Source organism: Nyctereutes procyonoides, unplaced genomic scaffold (genome assembly GCF_905146905.1).
Source record: "Nyctereutes procyonoides isolate TBG_1078 unplaced genomic scaffold, NYPRO_anot_genome, whole genome shotgun sequence".
NCBI classification, from domain to species: domain Eukaryota; kingdom Metazoa; phylum Chordata; class Mammalia; order Carnivora; family Canidae; genus Nyctereutes; species Nyctereutes procyonoides.
Window position 1 is genome coordinate 58,814,744 of NW_026575126.1, and position 19,459 is coordinate 58,834,202.

At 53.3% G+C, this 19,459-nt stretch overlaps 1 protein-coding gene across 3 annotated transcripts in view; it reads left to right on the plus strand.

Annotated features, from left to right (window-relative positions):
- IL4R (interleukin 4 receptor) overlaps positions 1-18,507 on the plus strand; it is a 38,566-nt gene extending 20,059 nt beyond the window's left edge. Inside the window, exons 2-10 of one of the 3 annotated variants that reach the window (XM_055340773.1) lie at positions 636-723; positions 1,817-1,955; positions 2,890-3,041; positions 4,579-4,730; positions 9,145-9,301; positions 11,828-11,924; positions 13,471-13,549; positions 14,952-15,001; positions 15,908-18,507. In XM_055340773.1, the coding sequence (XP_055196748.1) occupies positions 654-723; positions 1,817-1,955; positions 2,890-3,041; positions 4,579-4,730; positions 9,145-9,301; positions 11,828-11,924; positions 13,471-13,549; positions 14,952-15,001; positions 15,908-17,486 (2,475 nt within the window). In that variant the 5' untranslated portion in view covers positions 636-653 and the 3' untranslated portion in view covers positions 17,487-18,507. Of the gene's footprint in view, positions 1-632; positions 724-1,816; positions 1,956-2,889; positions 3,042-4,578; positions 4,731-9,144; positions 9,302-11,827; positions 11,925-13,470; positions 13,550-14,951; positions 15,002-15,907 lie in introns of those variants that run through there. The other 2 variants (XM_055340775.1, XM_055340776.1) reach the window with 2 other exon arrangements.
- Positions 18,508-19,459: the final 952 nt, after the last annotated feature.

The window sequence follows — 19,459 nt, forward strand, 5'->3', positions numbered from 1 at the left end:
GTTGAGCCCATAATCCAAGGACAGGGGAAAAAGCCTTGCCCAGAGTGGTGGTGGTAGTGGCGGTGGTGGGGGCATGGACAGGTTACATAGATCCAGGAGGGGTGTGAAGAATTGGGGCCTTTGATGTAAGTCTAACACACTCAACAGCATCATTTTTACTGCATGAATACACCACTATTTATTTGACGAGCTCTATAAGGCTCTACAGATTAACATCCCCAAAGTATATTTCAAGGACTTGTAAATCGTTTAGGGGTTCATTTGAGGTTTTAACACCCCCCCCCACACACACACAAATGAAGATTGAGTAGGGAAATTAATTGGTAAGTGTTGGGTTAAATGAAGAAAAATAAATTGGACTCATCAGAGCCTTTACATGCAAAAGTGCATTATGAACTTCCAAAAGTCCAAGGAGTTGCTTAAATTTAGCAGGTCATGGGGTTTTTTTTTTTTTCAAGAAGTGTCTCTCGGGACAGGGATTCTGTGGCTCTCATTCTGGGCTTTGTGCATCTGTGTTATGTTTCATGATTATAGAGATACATAGATTGATTGATCAATAGACAGATATAGCTAGAGCTCTGGTGAATACAGAGGGCTCATTGTTGGCACTAACCTGGCTCACTTTCTCTCAGCAGGTGTCCTAGGATCTCCCAATGGGGCGGCTTTGCTCTGGGCTCACATTCCCCGTGAGCTGCCTGGTCCTGGTGTGGGTGGCCAGCTCTGGTAAGTCACCACCTCCCATTCATTCATTCATTCATTCGGTCACTCATTCAGCAAGTGTTTATTGGCCATTTAGATGCGCAGCTCCTAGGATAATCAGTGAACCAAACAAAGATTCCAGGCCCCAAGGAGGTTACACTCTAGTGTGAGGGGACAGCTAATGACAAATGGTTGTAATTATAAATAAATCGTAAAGAGGTTAGAAAGTGATAGAAAAAGCGCAGAACAAAAGAAAAAAGAAAAAGCGCAGAACAGTAGGGGGCATGTATTTGGGGGAGGGGGTATCAGAAGAAGTGAGTTTGGACAAGAGGGGAGAGTTTGAGATGTTTATTAGGATTCTGAGTCACTGCCTAATATGGTCAGTCCTTCATCCAGCAGACAAATGCCAACTGGTGCCGGCTGCGGCGGCGCTGGTGCTGGGCACCAGAGCAGGAAGGCACCTGCCCGTGTGCAGGGCTGGGCAGTCGAGAGCCAGAGCGAGGGCTCTCACATGACGAGCAGACCCACTGCACATCTTGGCAGCTTCACACACAGCTCTGCCACTGACCGGCTGGACGAAATACCCCGACCTTTCATCCTGCCCTTGATATTGGCTGGGCCAAACCCAACTGGCATCCAGAGGTTGAGGGCACCTGGGTGGCAAGACTTTGGGGGTCAACCTCCTGAGTGCAGAGAGGGGTGGAAGATAGATGGGATCGAGGAGCAGGCAAATGGCTAACAGCCCCTCCTCTGCCTGCTCACACAGCTCTGGGGCCAATGCCTGTGGTGGTAGAACAGACTGGAAATTCCTTAGATGAGACACTTCCCTTAATTTGGCCAAGGGCAAGTAGTGGAGTTTCCATAAGGTAAAGGTAGACCCTGCCGTCTGGGGGTGTTCTGTGGCTTCAGGAATCTGCCCCATGCCAGTGGGGAACCTCCAGAGCCCCATCCTGCCCCCAGCTCCATGAAGACTGGCACACAACAGCGCCTGGTACTGTGGTCTCCTTTGTGATGGGCTCCTCAGTCCCATCCGGGCTGGTTTCTGACTCCTCCCACTGGTGCGTGACCCCTTGCTTGTCTGCCTCTGGCTGCTCAGAGCGCTCCTGTGTCTCCCCAGGGAGTGTGAAGGTCCTGCACGAGCCCAGCTGCTTCTCCGACTACATCAGCACCTCTGTCTGTCAGTGGAAGATGGACCGTCCCACCAACTGCAGTGCCGAGCTCCGCCTGTCCTACCAGCTGGACTTTATGGGGTCTGAGTAAGTTTGGGGTAGAGCTGGGACTTGGGGGAAGCTGTGCCTGGACGATTGGGGATAGTGCATTAGTGCTAGATTCACCGTGATGTGATGGTGGGACCATGGAACCTTGGGTATGTTGTTCCAGGTGGGTCACTGGGATAGTCCAGAGCACCTGGAGAATGCTTCCAGGTGGTGCTCAGGACGTGATTGGGCACGCAGTTACAAGGGCACACTGGCACATGGGGCACACCAGAATCTAGGTACAGTGACAGAGGCCTTCCACGATGTATTAAGCTAGACCAGCTGTGCTTTGAAACATGATACACTGGCCTAGACCAGGGATCTGCAAACTCTGGCCCGAGGCCCACATCTGGCCCACCACCTACTTTTGTAAATGAAGTTTTATTGGCACACGACCATGCCCCCTCGTTTCTGTATTGTCTGTGGCTGCTTTTGTGCTACAGCAGCAGAGGTGAGTAGTTGGGACACAAACAGTATGGCCCCCAAAGCCCCAAATATTTACCCTCTGTCCCATTGCAGAAAAGGTTCACTGACCCCATGAGACATGGGGGAGCGTGCCACAGTCCACTGTGCGCTGGGATAAACCATGCTACCCGCAGGTACACTGCGACGCACACACACACATTGTTACAAATTCTTTGGTGCCTTTGTTTCTTCCCTTTCACTGGCTTTCAGAGGTGAGCCAAGTTCCGGGATCAAGACCATGGCCAGGGTCGTGTAAAAGTCTGGGGGGTGTGTGGCAAGTGGCTGTGGCCAGCAAGGAAAGCAGTGCTGGTCTGTTGTCCTCTCTACACCCCAGCGCCCAAATCTGGTCCTGCAGGCAGGGCAGTTGGGAAGCTGGAAGAGCATGCGTTCCCTGAGGCATATTCCAGGGACACCCAGGGGTCCCAGCCAGCCTGAACGTGGCAATCTGACGCACCACCCTTGTCTGCAGAAACCACACGTGTGTCCCTGAGAACCGAGAAGACTCAGTGTGCGTGTGCAGCATGCCGATAGATGACGCGGTGGAAGCGGATGTCTATCAGCTGGACCTGTGGGCTGGGCAGCAGCTGCTATGGAGCGGCTCTTTCCAGCCCAGCAAGCATGGTGAGTGGGGCAGGGGTGTGGGGGTGTGGTTCCCGAACCCCAGCTCGGCTCTGGGGCAGGGGAGGCAGGCCCCAGTTGGGGGAGTGAGCTGCAAGCAATCTCCTGCATAGTCCCAGACATGATGAGATTTTTGTTCCTTTCCGAGCCTCAGTCCTCCCATCTCTGAAATGGGGCTGGGCTACCTAGCACATCAGGTCCCCTTCAGGTTTGATAGTTCAACCACCTGAATTCAAGTGCCCAGACTGGAGTCTTGAGATGAGGCATGCTTATCAGAAGGCATGCTTGCTCCAGATCAAAAACGGAGCTGGGACCTGTCCTTCCACCCTCTGTCGCCTGGTCAGCTGCCGCTCCTTCAGACAGTCTGGGCCATGGAAGGCTGACGTGATCCTGGTAGCCAGAGTCCAACTCACCATGATTCTGCTGCGCTGTAGTGACAGGAGTTTAAAACACCATTTATTGCTCTGTGGCCTTGGGCAAGTCACGTTACCTCTCTGAGCCTCATTTCTCAGAAGAGAGTTATCCCCATTTTGCAATTGAATATAATACAGAGAAGGCAAGTAACCTGCCTAAGGTCACACAGCTACTAAGCTGCAGAGGAGTATTCTCATGACTATCCATGGAGCTCATGAAGGGCCCATTTGTACCGCCCATGGTCAGTGGGTTGTTTAAATGGACCCGTGAATGAACCCATGAATTAAAATAATTTCTGCATGTGTTCATTGATTTAATTTTTTATTATTTTTTATTTTTTTAAAAAGATTTTATTTATTCATGAGAGAGAGAGAGAGAGAGAGAGAGAGAGGCAGAGACACAGGCAGAGGGAGAAGCAGGCTCCATGCGGGGAGCCTGACGTGGGACTCGATCCCGGGTCTCCAGGATCACGCCCTGGGCTGAAGGCAGGTTTTTAACCGCTGAGCCACCCAGGGATCCCCTGCATTGATTTTAATACATATTACATACCTGTGATCTTCTGGACAGGATTGCTTAAAAGAAGACTACATTTAAGAAAACATATGAATCAAAATAAAAAGGGTAATAACATAGTACATAGATGTGGCCAAAAGTGTGAAGGACAAAGGTGAAAAAGGCAAATTTTGGGTTCCTTTGGCTTATGTTTTGCATTCACTGTAGAAAGCTGGTTAATAACCATGATTGCTAGGTAGAATTTTAGCAACACTGTAGTCGGTATTATCATGGTCATTCTCTATTGAGACTAAATCCACATGGGACCCCATAAATGTGCTACAGCAGCATGGTTGACTAAAAATCTAGAGATTTATTTAATTACTTGAGAAAGAGAGAGCAGGGGAGAGGAACAGAAGGGGGTAGTCGAGAATTGCAAGCAGACTCCTCACTGAGCATGGAGCCGCATACTCTGACCCTGAGATCCTGACCTGAGCTGAAATTGAGAGTTGGGGGGTTCACTGACTGAGCCACCCAGGCATCCCCACAGTCAACCTATTAAGTGACCTGTGTCCCGTGGGCTGTCCCTCTCCACACCCGGACAAGCACCTCACTGGGCACCACTTCTCCACAGTGAAGCCCAGGACCCCCGGCAACCTCACAGTTCACCCCAACATCTCCCACACGTGGCTGCTGATGTGGACAAACCCGTACCCTACTGAGAATCACCTGCACTCTGAGCTCACCTACATGGTCAACGTTTCGAATGACAACGACCCCGAGGACGTGAGTGTGTGCACTGGGTGGTTTCTCTACCAACTCCTGGGACTCAGGCAGGAGGAGACTTTTCCATCACAGTGAGGAGTGCGGGGCATTGGCAGGTTTTAGAAAGGGAGAACTGATGGACAGTAGACTCTCCAGTAAATGCTAGCAGGGGCTGGCTGTCCACAGTGGCTGGCTTGGCTCCCTTCTGTTTTACTTTGGGGTGGGGGTGGAGTTTATTTCCTGCCACCTCCGTTTCTCCCTCACACATTCCCAGGGGAGGGACAGCATCTGAACCCCCAGGGCCCCGGCATCCCACAGAGCTGTGTTCTCATACCTGCTTCCACCTGTCAGCTGTGTGACCCTGGCCGTGTCATGTAACCCCCTTGTACCTCAGTTGTCTCATCTGTAATATGGGGATAACGAGAGTACCCACTCCACTGGCTACTGAGAGTGCCACGTGCGTGACCCAGACAGGTTCCCCTGCCAGGCACTCATTGTGTGTCTGAAACATTGTTCTCCTTTTCTCCCGAGTGCCACTAGGCCTTGGAAAGCCCCGTAGGCCTTGCCCTCCCACACCTTGGTCTAGAACTCGCTATGTCAGACTCACCCAGGGCCTCCTCCGAGGCACGCCCTGTATCTGGGGACCCGGGCTGGCCTGGCTCCTGCTGCCAGGAGCAGGCTCCACACATCGTACACCCCCACATCAGCTGCTATCTTCCTACCTCAGCCAGGGAGTGGGTGGGTGTTGATTGACACCTCTCAGATGCTCAGGTGTGGTTTCCCCCCTGGCACGGGGCCACGGCGTGTGGTGGGAGTGGGAATGGAGCAGCCAGGTTCTCGCAGCCGAGGCTTAGAAAGCATTGGGAGGGGCTGCGCAGTTGCCAAAGAGAGAGGCAGGCTCCATTTTGTAGCTAAATCCCCTTCCCATGTTCCGGGAAGTGCAAGGCTTATAAAGAGCAGAGGCTGGAGGGGAGAGCGGGGTGTGACCTGTAGAGTGCAAAGAAAGCTTCCTTATTTGCTTATTGTGGCTGGCTTTAGGTCCAGGAGTCTATCCCTCCCTTGGCTCTGCTTTATTCTGTACTGGCTTCATTTTTAGACACTCTTCCCTCAGGTAGTGGCACCAGAAACTCCATGCTACATGCTAGTGACATGCTAAAGCCACAGTGGGAAAAGTCTTTCTTTTCCGGGAGTTCCAGTAAATTTTGGGGGGCCGATCCTCAGTTGCCTTGCTTGGATGACATGCAAATCTCTGAACCTGGCCCAGGCTGTGGGCAGGAAAGAGGGTGCTGGTGTTGTGCTCTGATTGGCTAGAGGTGAGTCACATGGCCACCTCTGGAGCTGCAGGTGGGGTCAGCTCCACCCAAGCCACATGGGTGGAGAATGAGGGAGAGATGGGTCCCCAGAGGAAAGTCTGGGGAAGGAGAAACAGGGATAGGGCTGGCTGAGACACAGGTGCAGAACCTGGCCGCGGACTCCAGCCAGCAGGTGGAATTAATCAGCGTGCCCAAGCTATGGCTCAGTTGTCACGTACATGCCCAGGGCCTCAGAATTCTGGGTGCAGCTCCTCTTGTTGGTGGGGTAGAGGCTACTGAGACACCCCTCACCCATCTCTGCTTCCCCCAGCAACCGACCCAACCTATAGAATTTCCCTCATTGGTCATTGGCTGGAGCTGGTCACATGCTCCTTCCTGACCAATCACAGGCTAGGGAATGGCGTGGCCGTGATTGGCCTTGACCAATGAGGATTAACCCTGGAGCTGGAGACAGAAGCTTACCTGCTCTGAGCTTTGGGTACCTGACCCCAGTCTCCTAGATGCTGGGTGCGTGTCCAGCTCTGTTTGCTACCATATTGCAGACACCAGCTGTGGCTCAAGACTGGATGGGACCAATTTTTTTTTAATTTAAGTATAATTAACATACAATATTAGTGTTAGGTGTACAACAGAGAGATTTGACATTTGTACACATTTCAAAATGATCACCGCAATAAGTCACCATACAGAGTGAATAGGATATTAGTAGCCGTATTCCCCATGCTGTGCGTTCAGTGGATGCGATCAGTTCTGAGAAGACATCTTGGACGTTTGCTGTGGGGTTTGGAGGATGGCGATAATCATGGCTCTGGATGATTTCTTTTTGGCCTGAGCATTGAAGGGTGTATAAGAGTTTTCTAGATAGGGAAGGAAGGGTAGGCTGCGTGGAACCACATAAGCGGAGACTTGGAGATACGAAGATTCGTGGCATCTGAGGATTATGGGGATGTGGTGGTGTGTGCAGCGTCATGAATGCCACAGCCTAATGATTGATCCTAATGGTTACCATTTTTTGCATGCCTGAAATGTGCTGGGCTCAGAATGTATCACCGTCGGTTGTGAAAGCCCTGCACACAGAAGGGTGCTGGCCTCTCCGTTTTAGTGACAAGGAAACTGAGGCATGAAGAGATAGACTGACTCGCCCAGGGTTGCTGGAATTGGCAGAGCTGGGGTTGGAAGCCAGGATTTGAACTCCAGAGTCTGTGTTGTTTCTCCTGCCTTGGATCTTTCCCTCGGAGGTGTCCTCCCAAATACCTGGCCTCTTTGTTGAAAAACAAGCCACAAGTAGTTCCTTGGAAGCTCTGATTTCTCTTATGTTTCTTAGCAAAACATTTCCCAATCCACTTCTTCTCTTCAGGGTGTATGATTCCTTTGGAGAACTAGGTCCAGCTGTTGTATCCTGATTACTCATATTTAGAAAGAAAAGAAGGCTGTGAGTAAGTGCCTCGTTTTCCTGCCTTCATTTCCTCCCACAACCCCCTTCCCAACCTCAGCATCCCTGGGAAGCTCCAGCTGCCTTCCAGTCTCTACAGCAACCTGTTGGGGTTTTGTGCAAAACCTCCCCTCGGCTCACTTCACACCAGACCATTTCTCTAAATGCACATCCAGCCTTCGAGCAGAAGCAGAGCTGCAGAGGGACGGACCTTGCTGGGAGAAGAGCCCTGGGCGTAGGATTCAGGTTGCTCCCGTGACATCAGAATTGATCTTGAACACAGATTTTATTTCATATTTTAAAGTTTTCTTTTTAATACGAGTAATACTTACATGTAGTAAAAAATTCAAATGGTATGAAAGGACTTGGGATGGTAAATATGTTTCTGTTGTGACCCCAACCTCCAGTTCTTTATCCCAGAGGCTGACTCCTGCTCCCATCTCCTTCCAGGAGGGGAAGGAAGGCCAGGCTAGTGCCAGCAGAGGTCTGGGAGGCATGTGTGTCCTCTCCTCCCCAGAGAGTGTATGCATGTACATGGAAACATGTGTGTTCATTCCTTGCTGTGTCACTTTTCTCTCACTACATAACACAATCACCACAAATGTAGCTGCTTTAAACAACATGCATTTTATTGAGCTACCATTTCTAGGGACCAGGAGTCTGAATGTGGCTTACCTGGGGCCTTAGCTTAGCTTCTTATGGGCTGCTGGACTGTGGGCCACAGCTTCTCGTTGGCCGTGGGTGGGAGGCTGCCCTCAGTTCCTTCCCTATTGACTTCTCAAAACCAGCAGAGGATAGAGCATCCTCTAGCCAGTGGGAATTACAGCCTTATCTGATAAAACCCCATTCATGTGGTCCCTACCTACCCATCACTTTTGCTTCATTCTATTTATAGGAACAGGTCACAAGCCCTACCCACACTCAAGAAGAGGGGTTTACACAGGGGCATGATGCAAGGTGGGATCACGTGCCATCCTAGAGTCTGTCTTTTTTTTTTTTTTTTTTTTTTAGCATAAAAGGTGGCAAACAACACAGACTAATTTTCATTTACCCTTTTCACTGGATAACAGGTCTTAGAAGTCCCTTTCCAGCAGTTGGAGCAGGGCTGAGATTCTAGACTAGAACTCAGGTTTGAGTATGAAGGCTCCAGACAGCCCATGGAGGAGAGAGAGGAACTTGGTGACCTTTCTGTGCTGTAGAAGGGTCACTGTCATGCTTCCTGCATGCTGGGCCCTGTCCTCCATGCTTACCTGTATTAACCCTCATAACAACCCTAGGAGGTGAGGTACAGGCTTTTATTATCAGCATTTAGCTGAAGAAGGATATTGAGGTCTAGAGAGGTTACATCACTTGCCTAGGGTCACCAGCTAGAAGATGGCAGTAGGGACTCTTACCCTCATTTTACAGATAAGAACACTGAAACTCAGCTTGTCCCAGTAATGTTGCAAAGGTAATTGGGGAGCTGGTGGAGGGGGTGCAGGCTGAGGGCCAGTTCCCTGACTCATCTTGCTTGACTCTGGTCGCAGTTGGAGAGGTGGCAAACAAAGCCCCGAATTGGAGGAATGGCCAAATGTCCAGGCTGGTGGCTCTTAAACACTGTGGGGCCAGCGGAGGAGACAGCAGCCCTGGTGGCAGCTGGTACTTCCTTTCCCCCAGTCTGGTGCAGTAATGTGTCCCTTTCCTCTCCCAGTTTAAAGTCTATAATGTGACCTACATGGGGCCCACCCTCCGCTTGGCAGCCAGCACCCTCAAGTCTGGAGCTTCCTACAGCGCACGTGTGAGGGCCTGGGCTCAGACCTACAACAGCACCTGGAGTGATTGGAGCCCCAGCACCACGTGGCTTAACTGTGAGTATCCACAGGGGCTGTGAGTCGGTAGGACACGGGCTCCTCACTTTTATCCTGTGGCCAGACACCTCCTCTGGCTGAGCATCCGTGTTTTGCATTCCCATAGCAGAGAGTGACTCTAACTGTGGGTTAATGGGATTACTGACTGACCTGATGTACTGGTCAGGGTAGGTAGGCTGGTAAATGAGCCCGCAAGTTCTGTGACTCTTCGCTATAGGAATGTATTTCTTGGTCATGTAACCGTCCAGCGTGAACTTAGCTGGTTTTGCAGGGATGGGGGAGGGGATTTGGTTTTGCAGGATGCCTCCTCCTTGTGGTTCCATCATTCCCTTAGGGACAAAGATTCCTAACCTTTTCATATCATGGACCCCTTTGGCTGTGAACCCCAGAATACCATTTTTAAATGTAAAAAATAAAATACATAGGATGATGAGGGAAACTAATTTTATTGAGATGAGGTTATAAAAGTATTTCAAAACATATTTGTTATCTAGGAATATGGGCTTCTTTATTAACACTGTAAAAACAAGATCTCATGGTGCTTCTCATAGATTCTGTAATTTCAAAGTAGGTGAACGTAAATGCTATTTTGTTGGTTTCTGTTGGTGCCCAGTGGCACACATAGCTGCAAGGGATTCTAGGACATATAGTCCCTCACTCTATAGCTACATCCCCCAGCTGCTCTTTGCGACAGTCTTACTCCTGGTTTTTTGCACTAGAAACATTGAATTATGTTATATAAAATGAAGTCTTACAAGGGGACCTTCCCTAGTTTATGCAGCAGCTCAGCAATGTCACCCCAGAGACTTGTCTTCTTTCCTCTGCCCTCCTAACCATGGTAGCACTTTATCCTTTGACTTGTTACCCCAATGCCCCAAGTTGACTGCTGGAGGCACCCTTATGCCTTTCAGAAATGAAAGGCTGCCACAAGCAAGTGCACCTTGTGCATTTCTTTCTTTTATCAGGAAGCAAAAATCTTACCAGAAGCTTCCCTAGCAGACTTCCCCTTGCAATCCCATTGGCTGGGACTGTCATAGAGCCTCTCCCAGCTGGAAACTCAGATGTATTCTGGAAAGGAGAAGAGGAGGGGCATCTGGGTGGCTCAGTGGTTGAGTGTCTGCCTTCAGCTTAGGTCGTGATCCTAGGGTCCTGGAATTGAGTCCTGCATCAGGATGCCCGCAGGGAGCTTGCTTCTCCCTCTCCCTGTGTCCCTGCCTCTCATTCTCTGTCTATCATGAGTAAACGGATAAAATCTTTTAAAAAAGAAAAAAAGAAGAGGATAATCATGATTGGCCCAAACCTCAGGTGGGCACACTGCTCCCTGGTAAGGAAGGGGGAGGTAGCTGTAGGGGAAGGGACTGCCTCAGGCATCATCTATACCATGGAAGAGGAGTAAGAGCTGTTGTCAACATTACTGAGAGAAGGGGTCTTCAAAGGGCGGGGCACAGTGGCCGTTGGTGGGTGCCGCAACCAAACCCTGCCCCACCATGTCCCTCTGGGTGTTGCTCATTTGTCTTGTGGATGTCTCTTGACCCATCTGTCTTACACTGTGGGCTGCAAGCTCCATAGGTGGGATCTACTCTGAGTCTAGACCTCTGGTGCCCCACAGAGCACCAGGGACACAGTAAGCGCTGGGCAGAGTTTTGCCACATTGATTTGATTCTACCATTGACCCGGGGAAGGGAAGAGAAAGGGAGAGAATGGCTTGTGTGGAACATACACAAGGGGCTAGACACTTCATTATTTCCACATATATGTATTGAGTCCCGACTGCCTGCCTGGCTCAGGGCTAGACCCTGGGGTATCAGCCATGAACAAAACAGACAAAAGCCCCTGATCTTCTGGGATTGACATTCTCCGGGGGATACAGAAAAGAAACAAGCAGACAGAAAAATAAATCTGATAGATCTCCATCCAGTTGACAGCCAGTCTGGAGAGAAGAAGCAGAGTGAGGCATGGAGGGTTAGGAGGGTGGCAGCAGGAGAGAGGGCACGAGGGAACTTTCTGGAGCAGGTGACAGTGAAGTGAATGAGAAGGAGCCAGGTGTGCACGGTCGGCAACAGCATAAGCTTCTGGATGTGCAGACACCATTCTGAGTGCTCCGTGTGTTACGTCGTGTAATCCCCACAACAACCCTATAACATGGGGGTACATTAACCCCCGGGTACAGACGAGGAAGTCGAGGTGCAGAGAAGCTGGGTCGCCAGCAAGGATATGACATGGTCAGGCCCCAAACTCAGGGAGTCCAGCTCCAGAGTCACCACTCTTGACCTCTGGGCGTCAGGAAAGAGAGCACCAGGTTCAAGATCCCAGGGTGGCACCGAGCTTTGGAGGAGCAGGGGACCGCGAGGAGGCCGTGTGACAAGGGCTCTCAGTAGGAGGGGATGAGGCGGGAGGGCTCGGTGGCAGCCAGCTCACGCAGGGTCTCGGACGACCCTTCCTCAAGGCCTCGGTCTCCGGCTCCGGGAAGCAGAGGGCAGGTGGTACCCGGCGCGCTGCAGGCTCACGGCTTCCCTCCCATTCCAGACTACGAGCCCTGGGAGCAGCACCTGCCACTTGGCGTCAGCATCTCCTGCCTCGTCATCCTGGCCATCTGCCTGTCCTGCTACTTCAGTATCATCAAGTGAGTCCTGGGCTTCGCCACAGGATGCCACCGAGCCGGCCGCCCCGGGGCGTGCAGTGGCGGGGAGTCTCCCTCTGACCTGCCAGCTTTCCGTCCCTGCGTGCAACAAGAAGTATTTATCGCGCAGCTACTATGCGCAGGGCACTGAGGCGACGGCTGAGAGCAAGGCTGACGAGGACCCTGTGCTCCTTGGGGGGAGAGGGAAGACGCCAGGTCAGCCAGTAACCACAGCTGGTTTCCACAGGGATCCATGCGCTGAAGGGAACCTCCTAGGGCGAAGGGAGGAAATGTTCAGGGTGCTGCATTGGGGAGGGGAGGCCAGGCAGGCCCGTCTGAGCTGAGAGGCCTGACGGGGGAGAGTGAGCTGGGCCAGAAGGGAGATGGGTCACCCTGGGGACCCAGGTGTGGTCCACACACTCGAGGCACGTGCCAGTAGACAGGAATTCTAGACAGCAGCCCTGACGGAGTCTGGAAATCTGGGTTCAGATCCTGGCCTTGGAGCTCAGTAACTTTGTGGCCGATGAGAGGCTGACCCTCTGTCCATCTCAGGTCCCTCCTTTGCAGGTTGAAGGAGCATATTTCAGGAGCCCAAGAGTCCCGAGAGAGTCCTGGATCCCAGTGGGCAGGGGGCTAGAAGGAGCCTTGTTTCCAACGAGCTCAGGCGCTTAGAATCGGGCTGTGTCTCAGCCTCAGTCCTCCCATCTCTGAAATGGGTCTAGCGAGGCTGGACGCACCCTGGCTGGGCGTTGACTGAGGCACGGTGTCCTGCACTTTGGTGGCCACGCGGGCTCTCCTCTTCGTGTCTTGTCATGATGGCTCTGCGGGACCCCGGGCTGGCCTCCCCTTCTCTGAGCCTCCATTTGCCCCCTCGCCTGTCCCTCCCTCTCCCCAGGCGTCTCCGTGGCTCCTGCTCCACCTTCAGTTGCTGCTCAGAAGTCACCTCCTCAGAGAGACTTTCTGGGGTCACACTCTCCATTCTTCTCTATGCCCCGTCTTTCTTTTATTCGTGACACTTAAGTGGCTCTGGCTGGTGTTTGTTTCTTCTAGAAGGTCAGTTCTGCAAGGGCAGGGACTTTTGTCTGTCTTGTTCACTGTTCTATTCCTGACGCCTGACCCAGTGGAGTGGGTGGAGGCCAGTCAGAGGTCATCTGAGAACCCCCCGTCCCAGCGCTGACATTCTGGGGCTCCAGACAGACCCGGGTGGAGAGAGGGACTGTTTTACTCTGGGTATCCTCCGAGACATGGGGAAACCCACAATTCTCTCTCTGCCACTTGGGCTTGCCCTCATTCCCTAGGACTTGTTCCCACCAAGGACAGAGGTGGCCATGTCAGGAACCCCATCCTGGGTAGCAGGATGCTGGAGCACAAACTTGGCTGTTCTGCCCACAGCCCAGCTGTCCTGTGCCTTCTGGGCCTCGGTCTCTTCCTCTGTAGAATGAGGTTAGGGCAAGACGTCTAAGAACCATTCAGTGTGGTCTCTGACCCCGTCACAGAAGGAACATCAACCTGGCCACGGTGTCCAATGCCTCTTCCTTTTCTTTTTCAGGATTAAGAAAGGATGGTGGGATCAGATTCCCAACCCAGCCCACAGCCCCCTCGTGGCCATAGTCATCCAGGACTCACAGGTAAGAGTGTGGGCTGGTGAGGATGCTCTGGACTACGTGCTTCATGAGATAGATCTCAAAGCAGCTCGGATGTTAAGGATCTCCGTTGGCTTTTGAAACTGCACATGTGAAGTCAGGAAGGTTCCAGGGTTTCAGCAGCTTTGTGTGGTCATTAGGGGCCCAAAGGCCTTTGCTTCCCGCCCCTTGGCTCCCGTGGCTACTCTTTCAGCTGGGATGGGCTCCTCTGAGTTGGTCGCTTGGTTTCTTACCTCCCTTGGGAGGAGGTCACCTCATGGGTCACCTCCACATCATCTCCTGGAGAGATGCCTGTACCAGGGCAGGAAGTCAAAAGGTGAGGGCGAGGGGCATGGGCTTCCTGTGTCTTCCCCTTATGAGCAGAAAACTGCCCTCAGTGCACCACAGGTCTCTCCTCAGTTCTCACTGGTCTGAATCGTAACACATGCCCGTTCCTAAAGCATTCGCTGGTAAGGGAGTGGGAATACCTTGAGACCAGCCAGGTGGCCCCCTCAACTAGGGGTGGGTCAGTTTCTCCAACATGATGGCCATGTGGGATTTCCCTGGGTCATAGCAGGATTCTCGGGTGAGCGGGAGGGGGGTGCGGGGAGGGGAGGATACTGGCCTCTGTATTCTCAGGTCTCTGGAGTGGCTCTGGAGTCCATAGGTGCTGGCTTTGAACCCCAGCTCTGCCACTTACTTACAGTGTGGACTTGGGCATGTTGCTTAGCTTCTCTGAGTCTCAGTTTCCTCATGTGGGTTGTAGTAGTGCTTACCTACCTGATGTTGGAATTCATCTAGATGGTTACATATAAAATATAGATTACAGGGTCCTGAGCACAGTAAATGCTATCTCTATCAGTTAGCTTTGCTGTGTAACAAAACAGCCCACAATTTAGAGAGTCCAAACAACCACCACTGATTGAGCACTTGCTTCTGCAGGGGGGAAGTTTGGGCTCCATGCAAAGGTGTAGGGTAGAGGGATCTGGGCTGGGCCCCTTCCCAGTGGCCTCACTCACAGATCCAGAAGCCGGCTGACTCTCACCTGGAGCATGGAGGTGACTAAGCTGTGTCTGTCATCCTTGAACGGGCTGGCCCACTGTCACTTCCATAGCATTCTCTTGGTCAAAGGGGGTCACACAGGGAGGCCAGATTCAAGGGATAGGAGGGACTTCAGAGTACTGTGGCCATTTTTACCTTCAGGCCCAGGAACTTAGTACTAGGGCAGTCTCATTGAGTCCCAGGATGCCAAGGCCCAGAGAGCTGAAGTGACCAAGTCAGACCTCCACCCGGTGTGATGTGAAGCCTTACCATCTTTCTGTAGCAAACCCTCGCTGAACATTGCTCTGTCCCAGGCTGGGCTGCAAGGCCTCTCCACCCTGTTTCATTGGCTGTCTCTGTATTTTAGGTGTCGCTCTGGGGGAAGCGGTCCCGAGGCCAGGAACCAGCCAAGTGCCCGTATGTATATGAACCTAGGTCACTGCCTACATGGATTTGGAAGGGGTTGGAATTGGGGCAGTGGGCCCATCCTAAGAGTGGGATCACACCCCACCTCCACGTCTGCCTTTTCCTCCTTAGCATTCAGCACTTGTTCTGTGACATTGAGCTTTGAGGGGTGGCAGGAGGAACAGTGGGCTGGGTAGGTTGGGCATGATGGCTGAGCCTCCTGAGTTTCACGGCGGGGGAAGGAGGATTAGGGTTGGAAGTGCATTGTCTGTCCTGAGCAAAGCTGATAGAGACTACAACCTGGGCAACTATGCCAGGGGTTCAAGTGTTGGCATAATTACAGATTGGTTGGCCAAGAGCTGCCATCTTGAATCCTTGAGTATCTGATCATCGCCTGGCCTGTTAGCACCTCCATCACCTCTAGCTCCTGCGTCGGGGATGATATTTAAAATACTTATCAAGGGTTGATAGCTGGCCCAGCAGGGGGCTCCAGGACACTGCCTCAGCCTAGTACTCCACCGCCGCAGTCATTACTTCTGCTGTCGTATTGATAAATATTCTAAATTGAAAACTATTTTAAATATTATCATCCCCGACAGAGACTTTTCTTTATTCAATAGACTGGGTTTGTATTGGGTGGCAGGTTATGTGCGGCCTCCAGAAATCCCAGAATAAAACACAGGCTCTGCCCTCAAGCACTTCCCAGTGTAGTAGTGAAGATAGGCTGATAGATTATTGATTATAAAGTCAAGAGTCAAGATTAATGATTATAAAGTCAAGAGTCAAGATTATTGATTATAAAGTCTGCAGTAGATAGACATCAGTCCATGCTGACCTCAAGCCCAGCTTTGAGGGATGAATAGGAATTTTTCAAGCGCAGACACTGAATCCTGACCGAACTTCTCTCTGCTTCTGCAGACACTGGAAGACTTGTCTTACCAAGCTCCTGCCCTGTCTACTGGAGCATGGCCTGGGCAGGGAGGAGGAGTCCTCCAAGACTGCCAAAAATGGGCCTCTCCAAGGTCCTGGAAAATCAGCGTGGTGCCCTGTGGAGGTCAGCAAGACGATCCTCTGGCCAGAGAGCATCAGCGTGGTGCAATGTGTGGAGCTCTCTGAGGCCCCGGTGGACAATGAAGAGGAGGAGGAGGTGGAGGAAGATAAAAGAAGCCTCTGCCCATCGCTGGAGGGCAGCGGGGGCAGCTTCCAGGAGGGCAGAGAGGGCATCGTGGCCCGGCTGACAGAAAGCCTCTTCCTGGACCTTCTCGGGGGTGAGAATGGGGGCTTTTGCCCTCAGGGCCTGGAGGAGTCATGCCTTCCGGCCCCTTCAGGGAGTGTGGGCGCTCAGATGCCCTGGGCTCAGTTCCCAAGGGCCGGGCCCCGGGCGGCGTTGCCCGAGGGCCCGGAGCAGCCTCGCTGCCCCGAGTCCGCTCTTCAGGCCTCCCCGACCCAGAGCGCAGGCAGCTCCGCTTTCCCAGAGCTGCCCCCTGTCGTCACAGACAACCCCGCGTACCGCAGCTTCGGGAGCTTTCTGGGCCAGTCCTCTGATCCCGGGGACGGTGACTCCGACCCAGAGCTGGCCGATCGTCCCGGGGAAGCGGACCCCGGCATCCCCTCTGCCCCCCAGCCCCCGGAGCCACCTGCCACCCTCCAGCCTGAGCCAGAAAGCTGGGAGCAGATCCTGCGCCAGAGTGTCCTCCAGCACCGGGCAGCCCCGGCCCCTGGCCCGGGCCCCGGCAGCGGTTACCGGGAGTTCACGTGCGCCGTGAAGCAGGGCAGCGCCCCCGACGCCGGGGGGCCGGGCTTCGGCCCTTCTGGGGAAGCGGGGTACAAGGCCTTCTGCAGTCTACTCCCTGGCGGTGCCACTTGCCCGGGGACATCTGGGGGTGAGGCCGGCAGTGGGGAGGGGGGCTACAAGCCCTTCCAGAGCCTCACTCCTGGCTGCCCTGGGGCCCCCACCCCAGTCCCTGTCCCCCTGTTCACCTTCGGACTGGACACGGAGCCACCTGGCAGCCCTCAGGACTCGCTCGGCACAGGCAGCTCCCCAGAGCACCTGGGTGTGGAGCCGGCAGGGAAGGAGGAGGACAGCCGCAAGACCCTGCTGGCCCCAGAGCAGGCCACAGACCCCCTCAGGGACGACCTGGCCAGTAGCATCGTCTACTCAGCCCTCACCTGCCACTTGTGTGGCCACCTGAAGCAGTGGCACGACCAGGAGGAGCGTGGCAAGGCCCACATAGTGCCCAGCCCCTGCTGTGGCTGCTGCTGTGGAGACAGGTCCTCACTCCTGCTGAGCCCCCTGAGGGCCCCGAACGTCCTGCCAGGTGGGGTTCTGCTGGAGGCCAGCCTCTCTCCGGCCTCCCTGGTACCCTTGGGGATCTCGAAGGAGGGCAAATCCTCTCCCTTCTCCCAGCCTGCCTCCAGCAGTGCTCAGAGCTCAAGCCAGACCCCCAAAAAGCTGGCCGTGCTTTCCACAGAGCCCACATGCATGAGCACTTCTTAGATGCATCCTCTGGTTGCTGATGTCTGCAGGTGAGGGCTGGGCCTTAGCCATGCCTGTGACACGCCTCCCCCTGGAAGGGGGCCAGGCTTCCAGATTTACAAAAGACTTGGAAAACCCTGGCATGAAGTTGTGAGGCGGTCTGACACGGGGGTGCAGAGACTGGACCTCCCCCTGCATCTCCCTGCCTTGGCCCGGGACTGTCACCTCCCATGGGAGTAGATGGCCTGGGGCAGAGGCACCTTCAGGGATGAGGAGCCCCTTGGGCACCTCAGCTTGGCCACATCATCGGCCCACAGCTTGTCCAGTGTGCTGTCCCTGTCATGGCCCCCAGGCGTGCTTTGTCCATCTAATCGCCGGGTGACTTGTGTCTTGCCCAGTTCTGGGATGTGCTCCTGCTGTCCCATGGATTGGGTGCTGAGCCTAGAAACCAAGCAAGCCAACAGGTGCATGCCTTGGGAAATTGAAGTCCAGGAAGGGTGGTAATTTGCCCAGAGGTGCCCATCCATTCAACAGACCTTCCTTAGGTTGACACTGGGGGCAGACCTGGGCCGTGGCGGGGCAGCTTTGTCATGTGCTGGTATCAAACCCAAAAGTACACAGAAGATTGTGATCACCAAGCCATGACGAGTTGCTGGCAGCTTCCTCACACCCTAAGACTGGGGGCTCCTGTGAAGCACGGGATCCCCAGAATAAACACAGCCAGCTACCTTGGGGCCACTCTGCGCCCCCGTGGATGCTTGCCCGCAGCCATGGAGAGGCGGGATGCAGAGAGTGGTTCCCGTCCAGTGACCCGGCTGAGCTGGGCGTTCTGGGCGGTCCATGCCGGGCACACTTAGCCTGCACATTGACCTACCCCTCAGGTTGAGTAATGTTTGTTTGCGTCTCAAAGATTGTTTTATCACCTGGTATTTGTCTATGCTGAGGAGGGTGGAACGAGAGGGTGTGGAGTTTTATATAAATAAAGGCTGTTTATCTCCTCCCCCTTCCTCCCCCACACTTATTAAACAGACACACTGCCAGACCTGGTTGTGAGCCCTTTATCTCTGTTCATTCATTGAATCTTGCCGTCCAGAAGAAGGTTAAATAACCTTCTCCTATTTGGGCCCCCTCCCCTCCTCCCCCGGAGAGAGGGATTCAAGTGCAGGTAGCTGCTTTAGGGGGTGATTCCAGGACACCTTGCTTGGGAGTCAAGCAAGGTCAGGAGGCGTTAAAGGGCGTGTTACCCAACAGGGCTAGCCTGGGCAGCTGACCTTCACCCCGCCCGGAGCCTTGGATGGCCTTGCACGGCGCAGGCCTGAAGGTATCCCTGCAGAGGTAGGGGGCTGGGGCGTTTGTCCACCGGCTGCTGTCTGGTCCAGGGCTGCCTCCGGAGGCATCAATTCTCTAGCACTTCAACTGCTCCAGGAAATAAGTCACCAGGCTAAGAGTTCATATCTGGGCAGCCTTTGGCGCATCAAGGAGACGCGGACGGAGTACTGCCCGCAAGTGCTACACTTGGCCAATGTCACACAGCGAGTTAGGGCGGGCCCGTCTGTAGCTGAACCCAGGCAGCGTCCCCATTAGCTAGGGTGCCTGGCCAAGTGATCCATGCTCGACGTCCAGGCAGACGGTATGAGGATGCAGGCAGGAGATTTAAGCTCTGGGATAGTTCTGGTCTCTGCGTAGCTACCCTGATGGCCACACGTGGAAAGTAAGGGGCTTAGAGGTTCAAGGTTCCTTTCTATTCGGGTGTTCTACACAATGCACTAGAAGCGATGGGGAGCTCACTACCTCACATGCAGCCTGGTGTTTGTTAGAAATCCTTCCTTTGTGCTGAGCCCAAATCTATCCCTTTCGATGCCCAAGCCAACCTCTCACCTCACGATTTACAGATGGGAGAACTTAGCGTGAGAGAGAAAAAGGGACTTGTCCAAGGTCACGCTGTGAATGACAGCCTGAACTTTTTGCCTTTAGGAGCTCCTTATGAAAAGGCA